A 26630-nucleotide genomic window follows, 5' to 3' on the forward strand; every position below is an offset into this window, starting at 1 on the left:
TTTTCATTTTGCAGGTTATCTATTATTTGAAAATGCTGCAATATCGACTCTTACTAGTAAGCCTAAACTAATATGGACAATAACTATCTAACATCACCTTTGACACCATTTTATTTATCCCTCACATTCCTTCTAGCGCTCATGTCAGAATGGTCAGCCCTTTTTTTTTTTTATCTGGGTGACTTGGCAGATCCTCCGATTCTCCCATGCGATTCCCTTCCATCACAGCCCGCCCTCCGCAGCAGCCTTTGGTTACTGACAGATCCTACAGTCTAGCTCCTCCATATTAGGTCCATCTCCTCCATATAAAAATAAAGTGCATAGTAGCTCTGATTCATTGTGTTCATTCTCAGGCCTGGAGTCCCAGAAGGGGTTAGACATACTGGTTGGGTTATCCAGCAGATATATTGCTGTCTAATTCAGTGAACTGGACTCAGGCGCTCATTGTATTCCTATGGCACTCAGTACAAGGCTCTTCTAGGAATGCACTGAGAGTCTGCATAAGCCATTAGCCGCTGGCAACCCATGAGCAGGTGCTGTGGGTTAGTCCCGGGCACTATATCTGATTGATAACGCAACTAGTCATTTTAACCCTTACACCAGCCCACTGAGCCACCTATGTAGAAACAAGAATGGCGATTAAAAAAAAAAAAATAAGGCCGTGTGGTCTTCCAGTTTGAAACTTGCTGAAAATGGCTCTCCTGAAATACTCTGTGCTGCTGTTGAGCGTCATAAAAATGTGGCGCTTAATGTAATACATTGCTAATCAATTCACACAGTTAGGAAATACATTTAATAGGTTTCAGAAGAAGTTGACATCAGAGAGATCAAGACATAGTCCATTTCTTGGTGACGTTTAAGTGATTGAGGTGATCTTGTAGGTATTTGTGCTCGGGGAAGTTTGCCCTCTTCATGGCCTTCACCTCCTCGAACCGTTTGAGTCTACGTTCTATGGCGTGACGGAATTCCTGCTCCTTGGTCATGTACGGCCGACTTATCCAGTACTCCGTCTCGGCCTCTGTCTCCAGTCTCTTAATCATGGACTGTTTCATGGTCCACGTGACCGTCCGGGGTCTCCGGTACTTGCCGATCCACTGGCGGCCAGGAATGCCCTTCCTCAGGAGGATATTGGTCAGGAACATATTTGTTTAGGGTCTGAAAATACAAAAATAATGTAATGAATGGAGGGATCGGTGGCCAGTTGTTTCCATCTAAACTGGAAGTCGTTCTGCTATACTAAGGGGTCTCCTCATACCCAGGGTATGATATTTGGAGGGGGGGGGTATGTTGTCCAGTGGCTGTGACTGGTACTGCAGCTTAGACTGGCTGGATAGTACATGATTGTAGGGGTGTCCATTGATCTGATAATCCTTATTCTACATGGACCCTGCACTTGAGCCTTTGGTTGTAGGCAATGGATGTTCCTACTGACAGCAAACAGAGATCCTAAAGGGGCTTTTAAATTGACTTATCCTTAGGACAGGTCATCAATTGACAGGAGGTCCAACAACTGGGTTCCCCCGCAGATCAGCTGTTCAAAGTGGCCGTGGTACCTTCCATCGCTTCACAGGTCATGTGACGTCAAGTTAGTTGGTCACATGACCTTATCGCAACTCCATCCCATTCTAAGCAATACTAAACACGGCCACTATGTTGTGCTTGGTGCCTAGTGAAGAGGCTGCATCGCTTACACACACGCTGCAGTCTCTTCTAACAGCTGATCAGCCTGGGGCCCGCAACAATCTTTAATTTTTTTTTTTACCTGGTTATCAACTAACCAGTCCAGGAAAACTTAACAATTTTGGGGGAAACAAAGTTGCTAATTTTTCTAAACTAGCAGGTGCACCGGACTGTAAAGACTATAGTATATAACATCTACAGCTGCGGAGACCCCCCTATTGTTCTCGTATATCACAAATAGGGTAGCGGCCCCATACATGATGGGTGTAGTGGTGCAGATTTTATAGATTTGTACCAGTCTCACTTACACATCAGGAAGTAACGCAGGTGGAGTCTTTAGTACCCAGGAAATGTAAGCAAATACGCGAGGCCTTGTGGTTTACATACAATCTCTTCATAGCATCTTGATTTTTATTTTTTGCCCATTGGCTTTGAATACAGTAAGGGCACATTCGCACGGTGCAGTGACAATGATGCATGCAGTCGTGTTTTGGGGCAGGTTCTTAATTTTAAAGGCGTAACATTTATGGGACGTTTCACCTGTTAAAACTGCACCAAATACAGGTTCAAGGTAGGTCCTCTCAGGAGCCATAGTGAGGTTGGTACCTTACAGTTAGCTTAAAGGGTTCTCCCATCTGATCCTCTATTCATAGGATAGGAGGTATCTTGCAGATCAGCAGAGGTGTCCGCTCAGACCCTCACTGATCAGGGATCGCCTCGTTCTCCAGATTGGTGGTTGGACCTGCAGCAATCCAGTGAACAGGTGATGGGAAAACCCCTTTAAGGCACTATACAGTAAACTCCCCCTAGTGGTGGGGGCTGGCAGTCAGAATGTTATCATGTAGATCTGGGTCTATGCTGGAAATTTGTATCCCTGTTCTGAGCAATATAAAGAAATTTTAGGACACTAATTAGCCACCTTAAGAGGCAACATGACCACCCCCTACTACACGAATAGTGCAATACGGGCAATGGAATCCTGCTGACAGTACCACTGGGTAACCACAAGGAATCTAATTTATCCACAACTGCCATAGAGTTGCACAGGCCCCCTGCACACCAGGGAATAGGATCTGGCCCCGAATATCAGTCAGATGTCCTGGACTCCATCCTAGTGATCCATAATGGAAGGAGTCTGCCTCCTCAAGACTCTTAATGTGTATAGTGCAGACAGTAAAGCAGCGACTCGTAACATCATAACTCACTATAATGCTTGGTCTCCCGACTGCCAGACCCTGCACAGATCAGCTGTTCCAGCACCCTCCGAAACGAGGGCTGCAGTTCCCCAGCACCGCTGCTATACAGAGGATGAGGCTGCAGCGTCACTCTTATGACATGAATAGAAACAGACTCCCTGTCCACAGCACAACAGCTGATCTGTGCATGGTTCAAGTATCTAAGTCCCAACAGATCAGACCAATAGACAGGGCATCACTATGACACAGGTAACAGCAAGTGGAAATCCCTTTAAGAGTCTTACTATAACTATCCCCTATCCTAAGGTTGAGGATTAGTGTGAAGCATTGGACCACCGACTCCTGGGACCCCAATCACAAGAACAGGAGTCCTGAGCTAGAGCGGTGTATGTGCGGTGTACTGCATTCGTCTATACGGGACTGTCTTCTGCTTCTCTTGGTCAGTGCCATATAGAGGAGGCAGCGCCTTTATACTTACACATCTACATTGCATTATACAGAGGCGCTCTTCTCACAGAAACAACAGCACACCGGCCCATGGAGTGAACACCAGACGGCAATACCAGACACAACCCATAGACAGGGGTGGCGCTGTTTCTGGGAGAAAGCAGACCTGTTTCTTGTTCCAGTACAACTTCCTGAGTGATAACCCGATAACAAGCGGCACAGATGATTTCACCATACGAGTAACTGAACCTCTGATCCCATTGCCGGCTTCTATGTCAAAGAGGTTCTTCAGCAGCTGCAGTGTATAGGATACCGTAAAGAAATAAGACTCAGCTGCTGCAGAACATCACAATAGCTACAACTTTTCTTGTTATTTTCCAGGCAGTTCTGCAATGCCGATAATATATTATTCAATATGGAGCTCCCCTTTAAGGCTGTCATGTGCCAATGCTATGATACAGTATGTGGCCGGGCTACATGTGACTTCAGGCCCTATAGCCTACTGATCACTTACCAGCCTAGGACATCTATAGGGTGCACCGTATATATAACATCCAGCCTCCACAATCCAGCCAACAGCACAGGCGTCACGTCCCAGCAGACTACACAGGCATATCAATCGCCCTTCAAAATCCGGAAGTCGAGGGCAGACCGGAAATGCCTAATTCGCCATCTTTAATGTGGTCGAGTTGACGTTATACGTCATAATATGACTAATATACATCTCCAAAGATTCCTTACAAAGTAAAAGTAACCCATCGCACACAGGGTTCATTCATATGTCCACCCTACAGAACTAGAGAGCCAAACTGCTGCCCAAACTAAAAATGGCGGCCAAGTGCTTCCCGTCTGTCAGCTCCGCCGGAAGTGACGTAAGTAAAACAAACCCCTAGCATGGCGGAGCTGGAGAGCGGGTGTCAGCGGTGATGTTTGGATTTTTTCCTTGGGTCTGACAGACAGGTCAGTCGGGGATTAGAATGGGAGAGATAAGACAGGTGTATGGAGCCGGGACTGGTCAGCACAGGGGGGACTACAAGTCCCAGCAGTCATGGTTAACTACAAAGGAACGTCCACTTTGCCCAACTTTATTGATTATAGGAAAATATTAACAATGTGCAACCAAATAAAATTTTAGTTGCAATGCAATGTCCAGTAGTCCAGACAATGGCTGCCGTGTCCTAAATGCAGTGTGTGTGTGTATATATATATATATATATATATATATATATATATATATATAATACGTGTTGTCACATCGCTGATGCGTTACGCCACCCGCCATATTGATAGATGAGGTTTTGTACATATTGTTCCATGATGACCCTTGTCATGGCCGATGAGATCCATCTTGGCGCAGCGTGTATTAGGCTATCGCTTTATGGCGACACAAGTCAGGACGGTTTCATGACACTTCAACCTATTGTTTTGACACAGTGGTCCCCAATTCTCTGATTGTGATACCTTGTGACCATCATGGTGCTGCATTTAGCAAGTCACAATATCACAGTGCAATACTGCGACCAATTCTTACTTTAGCCCCGGGTCGCAAAAATGCAGCTTTTTTTTTGTTGTTGCAGATTTTGCTGCATTTTTTGAGCCAAAGCCAGGAATGGATGGAGCAGAAGGGAGAAGTAGAAGAATTTCTTATATATTCCCCATTCCTTTTGTATCCAGTCTTGGCTTTGGCTCAAAAAACTCTATCACGAGTGTGAATAATAAAGAACGTTCACTGGCACATCTACATGGCTCAAAAAACTGCAATAAAAAAAAAAATCTGCATTTCTGCAACGCCTTGAAGTGGTTTTCAGGGAATTAGTTATTGAAGACCATCAATATTATTGATAAGTCATCAGTATTTAATGGGACCCCCACAGATCAGCTGCATACGGAAGTGCTCAGCTGAGCGTCTCTTCCACGTCACAGGTCAGTGACATCATGTCCATCATTCACATGGTCATAATGCAGCTCAGTCCCATTCAAGTGAATGAAACTGAGCTTCCATACAAATCACAACCGCTATACACTGTGCTTGGTAAGCAATGAAGAGGTCGCAGCAGTCAGCTGATCTGTGAGGATCCTGGGTGTCAGATCTCCACCACTCTGATATTAATCACCTATTTTAAGGATAGGTTATCAATATTCAAAGGTATAGACAGGATGCATTGTGATGGTTACTTTGCATGTAAAATTTTAAAAAAATGACTAAACTTTCAAAACGAAAGGCTTGCCGAATCCTGATGTAAGAGTGTGTCAAGGCGACTAGGTAAATGAGGCACCTTAATAATCTATTATGAGAAGGTTATTGCACAGGCGCTGTCATTGTGCCAATGTGACTACATGTAGGTTTTTGCTGTCCGCTTGCAAAGTCGGACATCTTTGGGAACGGACACTTAAGGACAGACACGGACTGTAAAAGAACGCACCCGATGTCCATTTAAATCAATGCAAAATGTCACGGACACAGCTAGTGTCCGATGCTCAAGATTTTGAACGGACATTAGCAGCGGACACTGACAGTAGTGTGAACTCTCCCATAGCTGTAACACACAACCCCAGGCCCCAGACCAGAAAATGCTCAGATCCAGAGAGTTAACCCTCTCACTGCTGCAATCAAGACGGATTGTGGAATCCATCTTGTCATGGATATGCAGATAAGCCTGCAGGTGCCCCAGGGGTGGCCCAATAGGCCTATAGTCAGGCTCAAGTGTTTTGTCTTTTTTCTGGTTACACCTTCAGCTGTGATTGACCTTTTCTTCTTCTGCCTGTGTCACAGTTGTCTATAGGCCGGGTGGAAATCAGGGGACTTGCAGGTTAATTTGTATATATATAACAAGATGATAATCTCTGCATTGCTTCCAGGGCTCCACACCTTCATAAGTGAAGATCCTCTAATTCATTAAAAAGCCCCTGATTGAGTCCTATGACAGTAAATATAGCAAACTATACATCTAAGGATACAATACTAATAATATGTACAATATAGTGCGGGTTGTAGTATGGCTGCCTCAATGACTATATCACCCTGTGCATAGGAACATCAAAGTGTAGGCATGCTTTAATGCAAAATGAGTCAGTTTCTGCATCGCACTTCTGCCCCCTGTTTCCTGTTAATTGACCAAACCTATCATGGCATGATGTAGAGGATGGAAAGTACAAGTGACAAACCGGCCTGACACCCAGCGGCAGCTTCTGGAAAAGTGGTAGATGTGATTCATTGGTACATTGCCCTAGTCAGACTATATCTGTGACCTGACCAGCCTGTCCTGGAAGTAACGCAGCAGTCCCTCAGCTTTCCTTTTTTATTGCAGGCATGTCAAGCAAACGTGAGAAGTCAAGGATCCGTTCTTCATCGTCGTGTGAGGATAGAGGTAATCCATAGGGGACATTATTAATACACGAGAACATTGATTGTCTGGTTTCTAAGATTAGGATAGGCCGTCAATATGAGGAGTCCCAGGTATCAGACTCCCTGTACTGAGGCGGCACATGTAGGTACTGTAGTGCGGCCCCATTGAAGTCTATGCGGTAGTAATGCAGTACCTGCACTCACCTCTACAGTAGGGCCATCCTGCATTGCCTCCATACCAGTGATCTGTAGGGGCGTCAGACCCCCGCAGAGCTAATATTAATGGCCTATCCTAAGGATCGTAGAAACCAGATAAGTTCTTTAAAGGAATATTCAGAGAAATGTGTACATTAGCTATGTCTAATACACAGCCTGAGATGGACAGTACCTGATTCATGGACTCAGAACCCCAAGGAGAGACCCCGTGTGTCCTGCACCATCACTTCAGGCCCTGCACTAGACATAACACTGTGGGGGAATTTATTAAGACTGATATTTTATACACTGGTTGTAATGAGGACCCCGAATGGCTCAAGGCAAGCCGGAGGTATCAGGGTAAGTTCACACAATGGGCCTCAGATATCGGCCTCCTAACTTTCCCATTATCTTCAGTGGCAGATTTTTTCTGTAGCTGATCATTCTGTTAGAGAAGAGAAGAAACGTCGACCAGATTCCGTCTTGCAAACCGTATTGAAATAATGGGATATCTGGGGAAAAAATCTGTTAGCGCCTTTATGGAGCAGTTTTTGTTAAAACCACTTGGAAAAAAAACTCATTAGCCTTGTTTTCTGCCGTCCAGTAATTTTAACACGGTTTGCAAGTCGGAATCTGCCAGAAGATTGGTCATGACTTTTTTTTTTTTTTTTTTTCCTCTAACTTCTGACTCCCATTGAAGTGAAGGGGAGCGCTCATAAATCCTCCGGCAAACACTCAGTGTGAGCTTTTCCTTAGGTTCCAGCCTCTTAATAAATCCGGCCTGTGCGCCAGTCAGGAGCTGGTGTAGATTTCCTGTATAACTCACTCAAGCTATAATATATCTGTCATTTCGAGGCGTCTCCACCACAGCTTTATTAAATGATAAGCTCCCACCCCTTATTATATTACCCAACATACCCTAAGACCTCCTGTATACGGCCGGCCATCTGTATGGGCCCATAGACATGAATGGGTGTGTGCTTTTAACCATAATTGCGGATAAACACTTTGGTCGTGTGCATGAGGCCTTAGTTATAACTTCAAGACAAGTAACCGACCTTCCAGATTTGTTTCGAGTAGGACTGCCATAGCAAATAGAGATGAGTGAGTACTGTTGGGATCAGCCGATCCGAACAGCACGCTCCATAGAAATGAATGGATGCACCTGGTACTTTCGCTTTGACGGCAGCCAGCTGCTTAACCCCCAGCGTGCCGGCTACGTCCATTCATTTCTATGCGAGCGTGCTGTTCGGATCGGCTGATCCGAACAGTACTCGCTCATCTCTAATAGCAAACAATGTCCACACTAGGGTCACATAGTCACTAAACCATTGATTGGCAACGAAAAGCTCAGAGGTTGATTTTGGCCCCCTGATACTTACCTGCTGTCATTGTCTGTCCTTATATACAGTTCTATATCCCCGTGCACACCATATGTCAGTATCCGTCCTATAGGCTGCATTGTGACACAGCAGTGCACTAAAAAGGGCTTTTCATAGCTAAAATATCAAATTGGTGGGGGTCTGACATCCTGCAGCCCCTCCATTCAGCTGTTTGAAGAGACTGCAGCGTCTTCATGACTTAGGGAGCCTTCACATGGAGTAAACGCACATCTATTTTTGCAAAATACACGTGTAAAAATATGCCTGTAAAATGTCATTGAAGTCAATGGGAGTCTTATTTTTACATGTGTGTTTTGCAAAAATACACGCGCGTTTACTCCGTGTGAAGGCTCCCTTACCAAGCGCAACGTCTAAGGCTGCATTCACACTACATAACGCTAGCGTGTATCACAGCCGTACACGCCAGCGTTACAGCAGGGCTGCCGTACACTTCCCATTCATTTCTATGGGAGCCAGCATGCGAGCGCTCCCCATAGAAATGAATGGGCTGCTTCTTTCACTGCGAGCAGTCCCATTGAAGTGAATGGGAAGTGTACGGCAGCCCTGCTGTAACGCCGGCGTGTACGGCTGTGATACACGCTGGCGTTACGTAGTGTGAATGCAGCCTTAACATTGTATACTGGCTGGGCCTGGTATTGCCGATCAGCCCCATTCACTTGAATGGGACTGAGCTGCAAACAGGTGATGTAAATGATGAACGTGACATCAGGCCTATGAAGTGAAAGCGATGCTCATCAGAGTCTCTTTGTACAGCCGCTTGGTCAGGGTCCCGATCGTTGGACCCCCAATAATCTGATATTGTGACCCATCCTTAGGATTCGTACAGCGCCCGGATCCTATGAGAATGGCGTTGAGGATGTATTTGCCAGGTCTTAGTTGGAGCTTGGCTTATAATAAAGAGTCTCTTTGTATTTCGGAGGTGACGTCTGCCCAGTGACAGCGCTTTGGTAATGTCGGTTCACACGTCCTCTCTCTGTTTTTCAGGGAGAGAAAAGAACAAAAGGAAACGTAGCCGGAGCAGATCTTCTTCTGTGTCTTCGTCCTCCTCGTCCTCTTCACGTTCCTCGTCCTCTTCATCCTCTTCCTCACACACTTCATCATCTTCAAGTAGCGGCAGCAGCTCCAGCAGTCAAGGTAGGACTAATACACTGTGTTTACAGCCTCGAAACAAACCTCTCTCGCTAACAGTATCACTACGGCCCTGTTCACATCATGCGTTTAGCATATATGCTTGGAAAGCATAAATATGTCCATAGACTTCTATTCCCAGGTGGACCGGCCTGTTACGTGTCAGTAAACTGCAAGCGAAAACCTTTCCCATCCCCCGCTGTCCTGTAAAAAAAAATCTGATCCCTTTAAAGTGGATCAGTGGTTGACAGATGACATCATCACTGACCTCCATTAAAGGGATGAGTAGCTTCAATGACATCACTGACCAGTTAAAGGGATTGCACGGAATAGGGGATCAGTGTCACATTGCTGGTCGTCCGACCACTGCTTTACAAAAAAAAACAAAAAACTTGTTCTCCTGATTTTTGTCATCAGTACTCATACTGTCGCCACTAGGGGGCAGGCTGCTGTAATTTTTTTATAAGCCAATAAATAACTGGGAATAAACTTCTCCGCACTTAACTCTTTGTGTTCCCGTTTATTACATTACAAGAATTTGCTTTCCATGATTAATGTATTTTTTTGTTTTGTTTTTTTTACTTATAGATTCTCAAAAACCTAAATCGAAAAAGGTGTGCAAGGAAAAACACAACAAAAAGGTAAAGTCCACTATGGTTATTCCACTAACTGTATGTTCCTGTACACATTGTGCTGTTTTTACATTTGAGCTATTTTTTTCTTTCATTTAGTAATATATCTTTTCACTGCTTTTTTAGGTACCAAGCTCTAAATCCCCTGTGTATACTTAGGCTAGGACATGAATATCTCATTGGGGGAGGGGCGGCTGACATGTGGCCCCTGCACTGTATTAGGCGGTGGTGTGGGGCCGCTTACCGCACATTCATCGCTGTGGTCCCTGTGTAGTGGCCGGGTGCTAATATGGCAGCTCAGCTCCCATTGAAGTCAATGGGACACCCATCCACTATACAGGACATGGAGCCAACGGATTCTGGTATAGGATGGTATAGGATGGGGGGTTATTAAGTCACCCCAAGGGCCTCCTTATCAGTGGAGTGCCAGTGCACTTGTGTGACCGATGCTCCAATCACTGCTATGGGGCATTGCTGGAGATGACAATCCTGGCAGCCCCATAGAAGTGAATGGAGCGCTGGACATATAAGTGCAATAGCGCTCCATTCACAAGGAGGCCTTAAGGGGACTTTCGCTCCTACTAATCACTTGGGGACCCAGAGCTTGGACCCCAGTGATCAGACACTTGTCCCCTGTCCTGTGGGACAGCCCTTTGAACTATAAATTGTGCATTTATTGTGATGGGACAACCCCTTTAAGTTACCCGGTTGCTTAATCCTCTGAAACCCAGTCCCTTCTTCATTTTTGTAGTGTGGCCACCAGACTACTCCATGTGGTCTCCACTTTGGTAGTTGGGGACACTCCCCGCTGCTTTTGGCTGGTCATCCAAGACCATGGGGAAGAGACTAATAAAGCTCTGTGTGCGGCCATTGTAGAGCAAAGATATTATATGGTGACCACTGGGAGAAATTGCCAGCTATATAAGGTGGCTGCAGTGCGCCAGAACTGTGTGTGGGGTCCCAAGCAGAGGAACCTCTTCCCCTCTGTGTTGTCCATAAACCCTAATATCGGCTGAGACAACCCCTTTGACTGTATCTGTGCAGGAAATTGGAACACAGGAATGAATAATCATAAATGTGGTTAAAGGGATCCTGTCATTGAGAATGAATTTTTTGTCCCTAACACATAGGAATAGCCTTAAGAAAGGCTATTCGTCTCCTACCTTTCGTTGTCTTCTCCGCATCACCGTTCCGTGGAAATACTATTTTTTGCCGGTATGCAAATGAGTTCTCTCGCAGCACTGGGGGCGTCCCCAATGCTGCCAGAGAACTCTCCAGTGCCGCCTCCATCTTCTTCAGGAACATCATCTTCCTGTGTCTTCTTCCGTCGTAGGTGGTGAAACTTGGAGGCCTCAGGCAGAGTTTATTGCGCATGCCCACAGGCCACAAAAAAAATGGCCGCTTACTTACTGTGTAAGCGGCCATTTTTCTTGTTGCCGCGGTTATGTGCAGTAGGCTCTGCCCCGAGGCCTACAAGTTTCACCACCTACGATGGAAGAAGACACAGGAAGAGGACGTTCCTGAAAAAGATGGAGGCGGCACTGGAGAGTTCTCTGTTAGCATTGGGGATGCCCCCAGTGCTGTTTGAGCGCTGGGGTCCGCCCTCAGTGCTGCGAGAGAACTCATTTGCATACCGGCAAAAAACAGTATTTCCACGGAACAGCGATGAAAGAGAAGACAACGAAAGGTAGGAGACCAATAGCCTTTCTTAAGGTTATTCTGATGTGTTAGGGACAAAAAAATAATTCTAAATGACAGGATCCCTTAAGGTGGGCAATTATTTTGCCAAAATAAAACTAGACTATAATGAAAAAAATCATGGACAACCCCTTTAAGCCTGACATAATGTAATGTCTTGAACCCCTTCTTGTTTCCTACCTTAAATCTGTGACCTGATACTATTGCCATACGTTTACATTGCCAAAATCCTGCCAACCCGTGGTAATGGCTGGATCTGAAATCTGGTCTTGACTTGCTTTATTCTGTTATCATATATTTGTTTACTGTTATCCTCAGCTTCTATGGGGTTTTACAAAGACTCCATAATGCGGGGTCCACCTGCCACGCATGCGCGGTATATCTTCTTTTCTGTTTGGTCTGCAGCAACTTTGTGAAGGTTTCCCCGAGGACTATGCGGCCCTGTGACTATTCCTCACCATCTTCTCTACTTGTCAGAGGGGAAGCTGAGCATTATCACCGGCATTCCCTCCTCTGACAAGCAGATAAGATGTCCACGGGTCTTTCGGCGTATGACAACTTGGGCGTCGCGTTGTCAGTAAATGTTTATGTACATGTCGGTGGATAGCGACCCCATTGTGGCTCCTTGAGTACAGGCTTGATGTTTTATATTGTATGTGATACCAATGATATTTTTAATAAGTCTAAGTCATCCCCTATTACAGCAATAGGTTCTCAGCATCCTAGGAAATATGGCGCCGCACTCCATTCATAAACGTAGCGCTTTTTACGCCGTCGCTTAGCCACGCCCCCTTGTCTAAACCCTTTCCATAACTACTGTGATCTAAACCGCGTCTAAAACACGTAACACATCTAACACACGGCATGTACACCTTTTTTTTTTTGGCGCAGTTTGGCTTACTAGTTTTCTGGACGTCACTCGACTCAATGCCACCAATCGAACGTATACTCTATTTTTATTTTATTACAGGATTATATTATATTCTAATTTGAGAGTTTGGACACTTGGGGTTGGATTTCTTCCATATCGAAGGACGACTAGAGGTACGTAGCTCTGTTTCATCCTTTTCATGTAGAAAAATATTTTTTAGATTTTAGTAATTTTTTTTTAAAAAAAGTTGTAAGAATATTTTTTTATTTTTTTTCAGATCGTTTTGGCTACAGAAGATTCCTTCGAGAAAAAGATAGTATAAGCTTACTTTCGTTACGGTGACTTCGTGGTAAGTCCTGGTAGAGAATAGTATCACAAAAATTCTAAAAAATTTAATAAAAAACATTAGTAATTCTATATTATGTATTACAGGTTGGTTGACAATCCAATTTCTCTAGTTCCGCCATGCCTTCGTGTCTAATCAAAGGATGTTTTAACACATGGAAGCAGAAGGAATCCAAGGTGATCCTCCACGTCTTTCCCAAGGATAAGGAAGGAATAAGGTTATGGCTGATCCAGTCGCCGGAAAATTTTCCAAACGTCGACGAACTGGTTGAGAAAATCTACAGTCAGAACAAATACGGCACTGTCCGACTATGCTCCAAACATTTCAACGACGATCAGTATTTCCACGAGGGAACCAGACGAAGGCTCCGGCCTAATGCCGTTCCCACTATATTTATAGCTGAACGTTCACCTTCCGAGAAAATACCGAGGAAAAAGGGCACAAAGCGCAAGAAATCAGCCGCCAACAGCGAGCTCTCGGGTAACGATGGAACTGGCGAAGGCGCGTCAAGCAGCGTTCTGTTCTATCCGCCAGGGGACGGCGAACACGGCTTCGTCCAGCAAGTCTTACCATCGCATCTACAGATCGTAATTCCAAGTACGAGTCTATTGGCCATGGAAAAACCCAAAATGTTTGACAAGGCGATCAACACAGATATGTTCTTTAGCAAAAAATGCCAAGCCGTGGGCACCGATCCAAATTTTGGTAAAAAAAACTCTTCTGTCCAAACAAAACCTCAGAAGGGGAAGTCTCAGGGTACGCTATGTACCATCTTAATGACGGACTACTCAAAATCTAACCAGGGATCGTCGCAGCACAGAGCTTGGCAGACGGGAATGGGCACCATGGACTATACTTCTTTCCCAAGAACCTCCCAAGGGGTGATGGGACAAAGCGCCGGCAACAAAATACTTCCTAACCAGAGCAGCCATAAGTCCGAATTTGTGAATCACACCGCAATGTTTAGGAACGATGGAAGTAACCCTAATCCGACCAGTCGTTTGGACGGCCAACCCTTGGCCATTCCTCATATCAAAGTTGAGAGTCCCGAACGTAGTATAACGCCAAGCGATTATGGACATTCCCTTAAGTCTAACCAAGGCAGCCAGATCTCCGGACTGAATGACAACTCAACAGATGTCCGGCCAGAGGATTTGTTAGTAATTGTTAAAAAGGAAGATTCCGATAGTGAAGATTCAGAATCCGGATCCAGCACCGACGATTCGGAGAAGGATGATTCGTCGACTAAAAGCACTTCTGACCACCCTGAAGGACATTGCGATGATCCTGAAACGGGAGAACAGTTTATGGTTTTAAAAAGCTGCTTCTACGATCTGATCAAGCTCATTCGTTGTCAGTATCGTGGCTCGTGTCACGCGGCATTGACAAACGTTCAGGTCAAAACATTAGGCACCGTGGTTGCCATTGACGTTTTGTGCTCCAAGGGACACAACTCTACTCTTTGGCACAGCCAACCCATGCAAAAAAACAATGAAGAAAAGAATCCCGTACCCGCGAGAGGAGGTCCTCCTCAGCCGCTCGAGTCTTCGGATATTAAGACGTTTTTTCACAATCTTGAATATGATGATGAGGATCTGCCGAAGTAAATCATGTAGACCACGTAGACTGTAGAACGCTGTAGACCTTGTTCTTCGCCTCTCCTTCGTGGAGGATGGATGAGGGGGATGAGTTGTGTCTTTCTTTTTGTACATTGAGTTTTATTGATATTGGACTGTATTGAGAAAATAAAGAAAATTAAAAAAAAAAAACTAAAAATATAGACTCAAAAACAGTACAGGTCTCCAACCATTCGTCATCTATAGAAGAAAGTTACACATATTTCAGATATGGCGTTATGTATTACAAGAGATGGTCCAGCTGATGGTCTCTGTGATGTGCTGCGTCATACCATTTGTGGTTACATAGAAAATATTAGGTTTAAAGACCTCTTCCACCGCCTCCAACTCTTCACATCTTTCAGTAGGTCTTGATCTACTGATTCTGGTACAGTTGGAATTTTTTCTCTAGCCTTTACCGTTCCTGAGTAATCAGCGTTGTTATTTTCAGGTGGGCGGGTCCCAGACTATCATCTGCTCCAGCCTAGCACCGCCCACCTGACAGCAGAGAGCCTAAAGGCCATCTTGGTGCTGAAACTAACAGCAGTGATTGTTCAGGAATGGTAGGGGATAGAGGAAAAATTCCAACTGAGCCGAAATCAGTGTAGTGGGGCCTGTCGGAGGATGCAAAAGGTTAAAGTTGATGGAGCTGGTGAAAGGTCCTCTTTAAATATTCAGTTGGTGGTTTTTCCATTGACCACATATTCCGCAGCGCTGTACAATTTGTAGGGTGCAAATACAGACAGAAAGATACATTACTTATAACATCTCCTACTGGCCCAAGAAGAAAAAACATTACCAAACACTCCTATTATGTAATCCTGGGGGTCCTTGTAAGATCACATGACCTGACTGAGGAGTAGGACGCCATAAATGTTCATGTCGAAAGCAATAACTAAAGAAAACACTGAAATATAATGAAAATAAAAAAAATACTGGAGGAATAAAAGATATATTCCCAGGTATGAGTGCCGATTCTGTTTCTTTTGATCCCACTCGGTCTTGTTTACTTCCATGAAACTGATCAAGTGCTATCTACATACGGTACGGTGCAAAAGTTTTACGTAGATGTGGACAAAATGCTACAAAAGTAAATATGTGTTCAGAAACAGAAGTGTTAATAGCTTGTTTCACAAAAGGAGGAAAAGATAAATGTAAACCGTATCAATTTTCAGTGTGACTTTTGCCCTTTGCCTTCCATCAGTTCTTCTCGGTACTTGCAGACAGTTTTTTGGCAGAACTGGGCAGGCAGGTTGTTCCCGCCGCCATCTTGGAGAACTAAGCACAGATCTTCTGTGGATGTTGCTTGCTCCAATCCATCTGTCTCTTCATGTCATCCCAGACAGACTGGATGATGATGAGATCAGGGTTTTATCTGTGGGGAAATTCACTAAAAATCCAGTGGAATTTCTCAGGGTGTTGTATTTGGTAGCCCAAACCGAGAATTAGAAACTGCATGGGGGAAAACCTCTAAAGCCGAAGCCATATAATGGCCAGAATTACGGTAGTGTTATTCTAGGTTCACACTTGCGTTCGGCGTTCCGTTCTTCGGGTCTGTTTGGGGACGACCTCTCTGTCTTAACTAATGAATCCATATGTATATAAGTGATGTATACGGTATATAGGGGCGATATACCTGTAAAGGAAAATACACAAAGTAGAAAGCAACCATACTGAGCCAGTTCCATCAACCTAGTGTGTTGGCGGCGTGGGTTCACCTTCACGTCCTGAAGGACATTGAGCTCATGGATCATGAGATAAATGCTGGTGGTCTGCCATAGATTAAGACGACAGATATACAGTCATTGACAACAACAACAAATCCAGCACAAAGAAGTCATTGCTGTCCTGTCCTGACCCTTCATCAATGTGATGTAATGATGGTCTATGGAAGTGATGAAAACTGTACAATTGGGCAGAGGCTCTAGGACTCTGTTGGCGCCTCCAGCCTGGATACAAGATGAGACATGGCAGGACATGGAGGTATATACAGGTTGTGTATGGTATATAGCAGTACATTTACCACAGATGTTACAGCTGGGCCTGTAGTCTGGATAGAAGATGAGATACAGCAGGACATGGAGGTATATACAGGCTGTGTATGGTATATAGCAGTACATTTACCACAGATGTTACACCTGTAGTCTGGATACAAGATGAGATACGGCAGGACATGGAGGTATATACAGGCTGTGTATGGTATATAGCAGTACATTTACCACAGATGTTACACCTGTAGTCTGGATACAAGATGAGATACGGCAGGACATGGCGGTATATACAGGTTCTGTATGGTATATAGCAGTACATTTATCACAGATGTTACACCTGTAGTCTGGATACAAGATGAGATACAGCAGGACATGGAGATATATACAGGCTCTGTATGGTATATAGCAGTACATTTACCACAGATGTTACACCTGTAGTCTGGATACAAGATGAGATACAGCAGGACATGGAGATATATACAGGCTCTGTATGGTATATAGCAGTACATTTACCACAGATGTTACACCTGTAGTCTGGATACAAGATGAGATACAGCAGGACATGGAGATATATACAGGCTCTGTATGGTATATAGCAGTACATTTACCACAGATGTTACACCTGTAGTCTGGATACAAGATGAGATACAGCAGGACATGGAGATATATACAGGCTCTGTATGGTATATAGCAGTACATTTACCACAGATGTTACACCTGTAGTCTGGATACAAGATGAGATACAGCAGGACATGGAGGTATATACAGGAGGAAGTGTTGTCATCTGGTGGAGACATTCCTGTGCGTGGGCGAGCATTATCCTGCCTGAAAATGCCAGTTGTCCGTCATTCTATGTGATGTAACACGTGGTGTCGGGATGTCCTGTACATATCACCAGGCCTGTATACCCGCACCTGACTGGCATCAGATCCCAAACAGAACCTGGATTCATTGCTAAAGACAATACAGATCCAGTCAGTAGCCGTTCAAGTTTTTCATTCACTATGAGCAGTGGCAATGTGATGGCGAATGGCAGGACACGTAATGGGAATAGGTCCGGGCACATAGGGGTGTGTAATGAAGGCGTCCATTGTGTCTGGGTGGTGGACAAAAAAACTGGGAGCTGTCTGTGCTGGTCAGTGACCAAACAATCCTCCACTGGTGGTCTGGCGGAGACCTCCACAGCCCTCATGTAACAGCCAGGTCAGAGGAGCCGAGATGGTGGCCACTTTATCTGATCCGTCAAACGATTTGTCCCCTCTTAGAATCTGTCTACTGGAGAAAATGTCTCTGATTGTGTCATAGAGGAATTTTCCAGCAGTCAACCATCTCTTACTAATAGGTACACTACCCAAAAGTAGCCTGTGAGAGCTTTTTAAGAGGGCAGAACTTTTATGCCCCCTTGTGGCCAGACCCAGTATCAAATCAGAATGCACCTGTAATCATTTACATATCTGCCTGACACATAACTATATGTTGAGTTTTGCAGCAATCCGATATGTGGATTTGTCAGTGAGTGCATGCTAAATAGAGATATTACCCAACAATCCTCCAGGGGCCCCGATACAGCAACGTAAGAAAGACGACATCTAAGCTGTGAAGATGAGACGAGGATGCAGGGTGACAACGCGACAGCGTACGGAGGGTAGATGTGGCAGATGTAGCGTGACAATGACACAAGGCGATAGTGATGTGAGACCGCACCTCATAAAAATGGTTGTAGACAGATCAAATAATAGGGGTGATAATGTATCATTGTCAGGAGACTCAGAGATGGCGAGGACGCGGTGTAATAGTGCGTGGCACAGACCAAAAATAGAACCCAAAAACTGAAGCAAAATGTAAGGTCTTGTATGTGGAGGATTATTACACTGCATACAATAGAATGCTTATGTAGGACTGCAATGTAATGTTCTCATATTTATAAATGTGTTATAGAAAAATGTTCTTCATGTAAACAGGGAGAAGGCATTTAGGGTGGCCATATATCACATGTCAGGAATTTGCCATAAAGGGTTCAAGGGGTGCACCATTTTTTCAGCTAGCAGGAAGGAAATGATAGAAATGAAGCTCTGGCTCCTCGGGGGCGGAGTTACTTAAGCAACCGCTCATAGTAAATGAATGGGAAATAGATTCCTAAGAGAGGTACAGTATATAGGATTGTGCTGATGTCCTTGTTTAGCCAAACCAGCAAGATTTCATTTAAAGAGAAAAAAATATATAGAAAATTGCAATTTCAAGTCATTTTTATATTAATTCTTACTGCCTTGAGTTATCACAGGTTAAAGTTGCAGGCCTTGTGTGAGAATGACTTCGTCCAATATATTGAGGGCGATCAGTGTTGCCCTAAGGACAAATTAGAATCCAGGTTTGATTTTTCTAGCAAAATGGGAATGTAAAAGAATAGATCTGATTGGTTGCACCGAGCTTCTAAAATACAGGAACAGGAAGTGTTGTAGAGGGGCGCAGACACATTCCTCATATAGACCATCATTCATATCAACGCCTGGTAACTAGAGGTGAGAAAAAATATTATTCAAAAAATTTTCAGGGTTGTATAAAACGCTAAAAAATTATAAAACTGCTCCAGAAAGAGCGCCACACGTGGTTGTGTTGGGTATTGCAGCTCAGTTTTACTGACGTTTTATGAGTGACCAAACGATCGTTTTTGTGAAGACTGAATATAAACTTTATATCTACAGAAGAGAAAAAAAGACAGCAAGGTAAAGAAGAAGAAAGAGAAGAAGAAGAAACGAGAGTCCAGCCCTGTACAGATATCTAAGGTGCGACCAAGGTTCCTCCATTCTGAATGGATGGATCTACGATTAAAAACGAAGCAACTTTGCAAACGGTCTTGATTTGAAAATTAGCCTGCCGTTTAGCGTATACAGCTCCCGTGCAGACTATTGTGTCGCCATGGTGACGGAATGCAAACAAGCCCTGTGTCGCCTAATTCCCTTCAGTCTGTCCCCTACAAAGAGCAGGATCAGACTACACTGCGTCTGTTTGTTGTCTGTCACCATGGAGACGCATATGGATACATAGTAGCTGCAGACAAAAACACATGATATTTTTATCAGTGATATTTGCAGATCTGCGATAGTTTTTGCATGCATTGGGTTAGTTAAAGGGATGGTCCGTTATGGACACTTATCCCCTGTCCTACATACAGTGTTGGCCAAAAGTATTAAAGTCAACTTTAATCCATTTCAACTGGCTGCAAGTGTGATTTAGTTATTGCCACCACCTGTTAGGTGCCTCAGGTAAGTAACAGGTGCTGTTAATTACACAAATTAGAGAAGCATCACATGATTTTTCAAATAGTACCAATACTTTTGTCCACCCCCTTTTTTATGTTTGGTGTGGAATTATATCCAATTTGGCTTTTTGACAATTCTTTTTGTGGTTTTCCATTGAAGACAAATTGAAGATAATAAAACCAAAAAAATTGTGCTTGCAATCATTTTCTGGAAGAAAACGAGTATTATCTGGCAGAATTGCGGAGGGGCCAATACTTTTGGCCAACACTGTATATATATGGATACGAGTCCATAATGGCACAACCCCTTTAAGATAATTTGCATGGAGGCCTTTAAATGTAGTAATAGGCCATACATTCTTGAGTTCCTTGCCTTGACTCCGCAGTCATGTTGTCCCAATCGATGTAAGGAGATCTGTAACTTCCAAACATCTCTCAGTAGCAAGCAGTAGTATCTAATGGGTTAAATCATGTACCCAAATTTTAGGTTTGTAATTTACTCTCCATCCGGTTTTTAGTTTGGAAATGACAGGCGGTCGCTCTTGGAAAGTCCTTGCTGTTCTTTACTTGCTTAATGATAGAATCGCTTTAACCATTTTATTTCTAAAAGTATTCTTACTTTGAGTCTTGTTTTTCACACCTGCCTAAAACTTTTGCACAGCACAGTACATGATGACTATACCGGTATATACATGAGTTTGCTCTCACATGCCGCTGGTCTGACCTTTCATTGACATGATGTGGTGGACAATAATGGGGTCAGTTACGTAACCCTTATTAGATCGGTCCCGAGAGCCTCGAGGTTTCGGTAAGAGGGAAATCCAATGTAGGCTAATGAGGACTAAAGGCGATCCCTGTTGTCAGAGAAGAGGTTTATACTAAGTCCTGTGTCTATTTCTGCTTTCACTTCCCTCACTAGAGCTCTTATAGTTATACGATCGCTGGATGATCGTGGGGGCCCACACTGATTGGGAGACCATAGGGGCCCCAGTGTTCATTCCCTATCATTCTCAGGATCGGAGACGTTTTGGAAAATCCTAACAATATATTTATAACTAACCCTATAAAGCCTTAAACCCTTACACTATGCACCTCTTTGCCTAAAATCAAGCTTCTAATCTAGAATGAAAGGGGCACAAAAATATTATCCAACCCCAAAAAATGCAAAAAATGGAGCCTCACGTAATCTATTTTATTATCACAATTTCAGAACTTGAGAAATAGAATAGGAAAGCAATGCCTATATTTCTTAGGCCTGACTCACATCTGTGTTTGGTATTCCGTTCGGGGAGTCCGCATGGGGCCCCCCCAGGACACAACCAAACACATTGACCAGCCGTGAGCAATAAAAGCGCACAGACCCCATAGACTGTAATGGGGTCCGTGTGTTTTCTACACAGTGTCCACACGAATCATGTAGAGAGGAAAGTAGATCATGAACTTGTGCGGACACCGCACGGAAAACACACAGATCCCAATATAGTTTATGGGGTCCATGTGCTTTCATTGCTCACGGCTTGTCAATGCTTGTCCCCAGGCGGACTCCCCAAATGGAATACCAAATTCAGATGTGAACCAGGCCTTAGGGGTAAGCCATGTTTCATCTCTCTCTTACCCAGAAGGTTGAATATCGGGTTTACTTTTGTCTACACCGTGAGCTTGGCCATTATGGTGGTGCAGAAGACGAGTTTCATTCAGTTGCAGACCGCACACTTTATTTATTTCAGTACAAGCGGAGACATAAATTACTGCAGTCCTTTACTTCCTCCCTGCTCAGTGATGATGATGTATGGATCTGATTATCGTTAAGAAAATATTTTTTTTAATATAGAACCAGTTGTCAGTCCCGGGAGGCCTATCCATGAGAAACATGTCGCTGGCAATCGTTTGCCTTAGACTTATTACACAGGGCGATATAAACTGAAGGGTGGAGGAGAGAGATCAGCTGCTTTCCTTCCTCTCCCATTGGGCTGCATGGATGACACAGGGCGATGCACTGCTGATAATCTGCATCTTAAAAGATACAGTCGGCGACCAGAAAGTGTTCACGTGTTGGTCAACAGCTCTTAGTGGTTTGTAGGAGCGTTCGCTGCTGACAATTGCCATTATTATTGGGCAGTCTAATATGGCCGTCATGCATTGTAAGCTGGAAGAGACGTCCTGTGATCTCAGCAGCATCAGCACTAAATGGGATCTAATAGGCTTTGAGCGCTGCAATGTTGTTCGCGTCATGTTACTGAATTAGTAGGATGTGACGTGTAGTTCTCTGTCCCGCAGTTCTTAAAAGATAAAAAGAAGAATGAGAATTACAGTATGATCACGGGGAAGAAGATCAAGATGAAAGTGAAGAAGAGCAAAGAAGACAAAGAGGTAAGTGCGCCGGGTGACTCTGACTCATCAGGATATGTAATGGCCATATAGAAAAATGAAGAGATGCCATAGAACAGACTGGTAAGAAGAAGTCCCTGCTGGCCACGGGCCAATGAGAGCGCCCATACCGACCCATTGTCACAGCTTAGCCCCATTCACTTGAATGTAAATGAGCTGCAGCACCAGACGCAGACCAGGCACAAATGACACTTTGTGGAAGAACAAAAACAGACCAATGACATTTTTCAATCAAGTGTTGTGTTGATAAAAAAAAAAATCCTGCAGTTCTGACTCTGGCCGCTAAGCCAAATAATAGGCTGAGACTTCCCATTTTCTGTAGATTTCTTTGCAGTGGTCGCCTCACTTACAGCACACTGATGATCACGGCGATTCTTTTTATGTGGATAAGACACAGAATACGGCATCCACAATAAGAAACGTCACGTCTTATCTACTCCCCTCCCTACACAGATCCCAGAGCAGGCCTAGACTATTCTCCCATAAACGTCAATAGTGTATGCTCCAGACCATTGTATCTATGGCTTATGGTCCGTGCCCAGGAACTTTCGGGTCTTGATATGAGAATAAATTTTTTTTTAAAATGGCGCCTTTCTGTTACCCGGTAACCCGAGGCTTTATGTTCTTCTCCCCATAGAGAGACCGAAATCGAGCCAAACTTCTGGAGTTCTTGAACTCTTCAATGTGACGGAGCAGCCATTACCTTCATGTTTCATTTCTTTATGTGAAGACAGAAGCCCCGCAGAGGATTCGTCACTGAAGGATCCGGTTATGTCTGTACATGGTGCGGACCGGCACAGGGTTCACTTACTTATGCACCTCCATACTGTATTGTCATTGGGGACTGTAAGTTTGGCACTCGGGGCCACTCACCAGTTCGTCTTCCATTTGGTTTGGGGATGGTATTAGTGTTTTTGTCACTGTTTTTGAAAACTACACACCACTGGTTTAGCAATTTTTTGTTTGCCCCCCCCCCCATGTGTAAAAATTTGTTAGTTTACCATAGCAGCAAATCCAGGAACATTTCGTAGACTGTCTCCAAGACGCAGACCATTTCCATCTCCTAATATTGAAGAGGACATGTCTGGTTTAGGCATTTCAAAGTGTATTTTCTTAAAATTCTGCATCAACTTGTAACTCTGTTATTCCTCCTGGAAATATATGGAGATATCAACAACCCCGGGTGTGTCAGTATACACTGCGACACTCGTCTAACAGCGCCAGACTGTACAGCGACAAAACCTGTCAAATAGTAACACCAAGTTGTTACTTCCAGGAACAATAACAGAGGGACAGCACTATGACACATTTTAAGACGGCCCAGTTGTGTCTCTACTAGAACAGACCTCTCCTTCTGTCCGACTTTGCGTGGGATCGTTCTTTACTGTCTGTTGTTTCACTGCATCGTTTTGCAACAGTCTTAAATATTCCTTTGCTGCTATGCAAATGAAGTGTCTCCATGTTGACAGACTACAAACCAACCCTGTGTAGTCTGGTCCCGCGGTCACACTTCATGTTAGAAGGAAGTATGGCGACAAGATCTGACTGCACCGAGCGTGTTTGTCGTCTGTAATCATGGAGACACATCGGTCTGTGTAGTAGCTGTGCACACAAAATAAATTTTTAATCAAGACTAATTGCAACAAATGCTTTATTTTGGAAGGATTGGGTCGGTTGTGGTACCGCTTTGTGATGACCCTTTACTGCTGTGTGTGAACATGGATCCAGAATGACCGATCCTTGAGCTCCAGCTGTATTCTATATAATCCATATTACGCGTCATTTCCACGTTCCAAAACTCTTCGGGGTGGTGAAGGCGCCGGATTATTAGATTATTGGACCGGTGTCTAGTGAAATTACAACATTCCAATCATTTGTAGCCAGTGTTAGTGTCTATCACATGAATGGAATCATCCGAATCTTCAGTCTATAATCGATAACTCTATTAATGTGATCACACTGCCAAAATTCTTAAAGGGTTTGTCCATTCAACTACTAGTTATCGCTCTGAAGAAATTTTGCCAAAAAAGTTCTGGTTAAAAATAGTCTTCCGTTTTGTGTACGCAGCTCCTGCGCTCTGTATGCGTCGCCATGATTACAGACTACAAACAAAACCTGCGTCGTCAGATCCTGCCGTCACCTGTTACATTGTTTCATTGAACTCTTAGTATGAGATCCACAAGGACACGTCTGGGCCGAACTGGCCTGTACATCTTCACGTTGGATTCTGAGGTTCCTTCTGGATTATTCTCCAGTTTCGTAGGATTTTTTGATCGCTAGAACAGCGCAGTCCATGGTCGCAATCCGATCGTCCGTACAGGAAAGACCCAATCACGGAAGGGCAGGTGTCTCTAATAAACTGTCCATTCAGTATAGGTCTGCACAGGAGCTGTATACACAAAACGGGAGGATATTTTTCATCATAGTTGCCTGAATTTGGAGCAATAGCGTAATGTGTATTGGTGCAGGGGTCCTGGAGGCTGCCGGATTTTTTTCCTGTTCTAGTCTATGATTGGTACGATGTTGCGGTTCATCAGCGTTCCGTCTCTAGGACATGTCCTCCTTTCGTTGTCCTTTGTTACGTTCACCGGTGATGTCACATGGAAAGATTTCATATTTTCATTTAAAAAAAATAAATAAATAAAAAAATTATCTGGAATTACAGTCAACTTTCTTTTTACTTTTCTTTTGGGTGACAAAAATAAAACCTGTGATTTTTGTGCTTTATATTTGTGATGATTTTTTTTGTTCTATGAAATTGAGCCAAGTGGGAAGTTTAGGGGTGAATTCACACTCGGCGGATCTCCTGCAAGTTTGTACATGTGAAGTGAAGGGCAATGGGAGCAGAACACACACTATTTCTTTTGCAGGTGGCCAAACCTTGGCAGCTTAAAATTTCACCCCCGTGTGGATTATAAAATTTACCGCTGGCATTTCTGTTGCGGATTTCAAAAATTTCTATGTAGTAGGAAGGAAATCCTTTTAGATTAGGTGTTCTGGTAATTTCCAAAGCAATATTCGGAGGGGGGTGGGGCGGGTTTATTATGTCTTGTTTTTTAGGTGTGCAAAAAATTGCTATTTTTTTTTCTTTTTAACACCACTTTTTTGCCAAATTTTGGGCTGAAATCTGCACCACCTATGAGCTGGCGAAGTTGATGAACCGCATCCTCTGTTGGCATAGGCTAAGAGAAGACTGGCTATAAAAATTTAAAAAATTGTCAAAAATATCAGAAGAGACCCCATTCTAAGCATGTATCTGTCCAAACTCACTATAGCTATCGGATCCAGAAGCCAACGATAGTGTGAACAGAGCCCAGCAGAAGAATCTCGCCATATAGAAAATGGGAAAAAATAAACTTCTACCATTTAGGTCTGAAAATTTTTTAATTTTTTATACAAAGAGCAATTTCACAAATTGAAACTTATCTGTCCAATGTCATAGCAATCCCGGCACGACAGATTAATAAAACATTCTTAGATGTTCTCCCGAACATCAGGCCATGTACAAAAACAACCTTAAAGGGAGAGTCTGTCGTCAGAACCCTTCCTATTAACCCCAACCCCGCAGGTTAGGGCCTCCTGGATCCAATGGTGTTTTCCTCTTTTTTCTGATTTGCTAAGAGGTCACTGTCTATTTTGTAAGTTTTTAATATGCAAATGAGGTCTTTGGAGCAACAAGGGTGTTGGCGTTGCTCCGAAGAAGTAAGTGGCACTGCCCCCATTGCTCCAAAGAACTCATTTGCCTATTAGCAAAAATGGTGATTACAAGAGGAAAACACTGTCTGATTCAGGTGACCTCTAACCTATCTATGTGGGGGGATGGGTTCTGGTGACCGACTCCCTATAAAGGAGAATTCCAAATGTACAATAGTCAACTGCTCAGACGTATGGAAAATATTAAGGATATAAATACTTTGCTTTTCTCGTCTAGTCCTGATCTTGAGCTAGGCGTTTCGTTCTCCGCTCGCGTCTAAAGCTAAGTTCAGAGTTTTTCCCGATTCCCGAGAAGGCGGGTCACATGTCTGACAGCAGAGCGCTGGGAAAACGTTGTCTGTTTCTAAGGACGACGGGCAGAATTTTGAAGGCAGTTATGAAATGGGGAAACCAAACATAACTCGAGTTGGGTACAGAAAGGCAAAGTTACCCGCTTACCATCGAGGTGCAGAATGTTGTGGTAATGTGTTATAGGCTGTATTACACACGGATAGGGGGTCTAGAGAATTTTTGTATTAGGCTCCTCCTACATTAATCGTGTTTCCAACAAGTCAAAGTTCAGTTTTCCGTTGGTGACAACATTGGTCGATATGTTCAACTTCTCTTTTGCCTGCACAAGTATAAGAGACCCAAAGGGCTCGAAGACTGTAATAAAGTAAAATTTGGTCCCCGGATTGTGGACTGCTACATATGGCAAGATGTTTTTCAAGTGACTTCTGT

General features: G+C 43.9%; 2 protein-coding genes across 3 annotated transcripts; one reads left to right on the forward strand and one right to left on the reverse strand.

Moving 5' to 3' along the window:
• Nucleotides 1-779: 779 nt before the first annotated feature.
• Nucleotides 780-3954, reverse strand: MRPL57 (mitochondrial ribosomal protein L57). Its single transcript, XM_075267177.1, has 2 exons — nt 3838-3954; nt 780-1155 (listed from the first exon to the last, which is right to left on the reverse strand). The coding sequence occupies exon 2, from the start codon at nt 1140-1142 to the stop codon at nt 828-830; it is 315 nt and encodes a 104-aa protein (XP_075123278.1). The 5' UTR covers nt 1143-1155; nt 3838-3954; the 3' UTR covers nt 780-827.
• A 234-nt stretch (nt 3955-4188) lies between these two features.
• LOC142197044 (uncharacterized) lies at nt 4189-24888 on the forward strand. Of its 2 annotated transcripts, XM_075267068.1 has the most exons (7): nt 4189-4283; nt 6632-6691; nt 9252-9401; nt 9984-10036; nt 19252-19332; nt 22086-22178; nt 22834-24888. In XM_075267068.1, exons 2-7 carry the CDS (start codon nt 6634-6636, stop codon nt 22882-22884), a joined length of 486 nt encoding a protein of 161 aa, XP_075123169.1. In that variant the 5' UTR covers nt 4189-4283; nt 6632-6633; the 3' UTR covers nt 22885-24888. The 2 variants fall into 2 exon arrangements, with proteins under 2 accessions (XP_075123169.1, XP_075123168.1); XM_075267067.1 differs by lacking the exons at nt 4189-4283; nt 6632-6691; nt 19252-19332; nt 22086-22178; nt 22834-24888 and adding exons at nt 12696-12769; nt 12874-12945; nt 13029-14687 and having other exon boundaries at nt 9338-9401.
• The last annotated feature ends 1742 nt before the right edge of the window (nt 24889-26630 follow it).

Source organism: Leptodactylus fuscus, chromosome 3 (assembly GCF_031893055.1).
Source record: "Leptodactylus fuscus isolate aLepFus1 chromosome 3, aLepFus1.hap2, whole genome shotgun sequence".
Lineage (NCBI taxonomy): Eukaryota > Metazoa > Chordata > Amphibia > Anura > Leptodactylidae > Leptodactylus > Leptodactylus fuscus.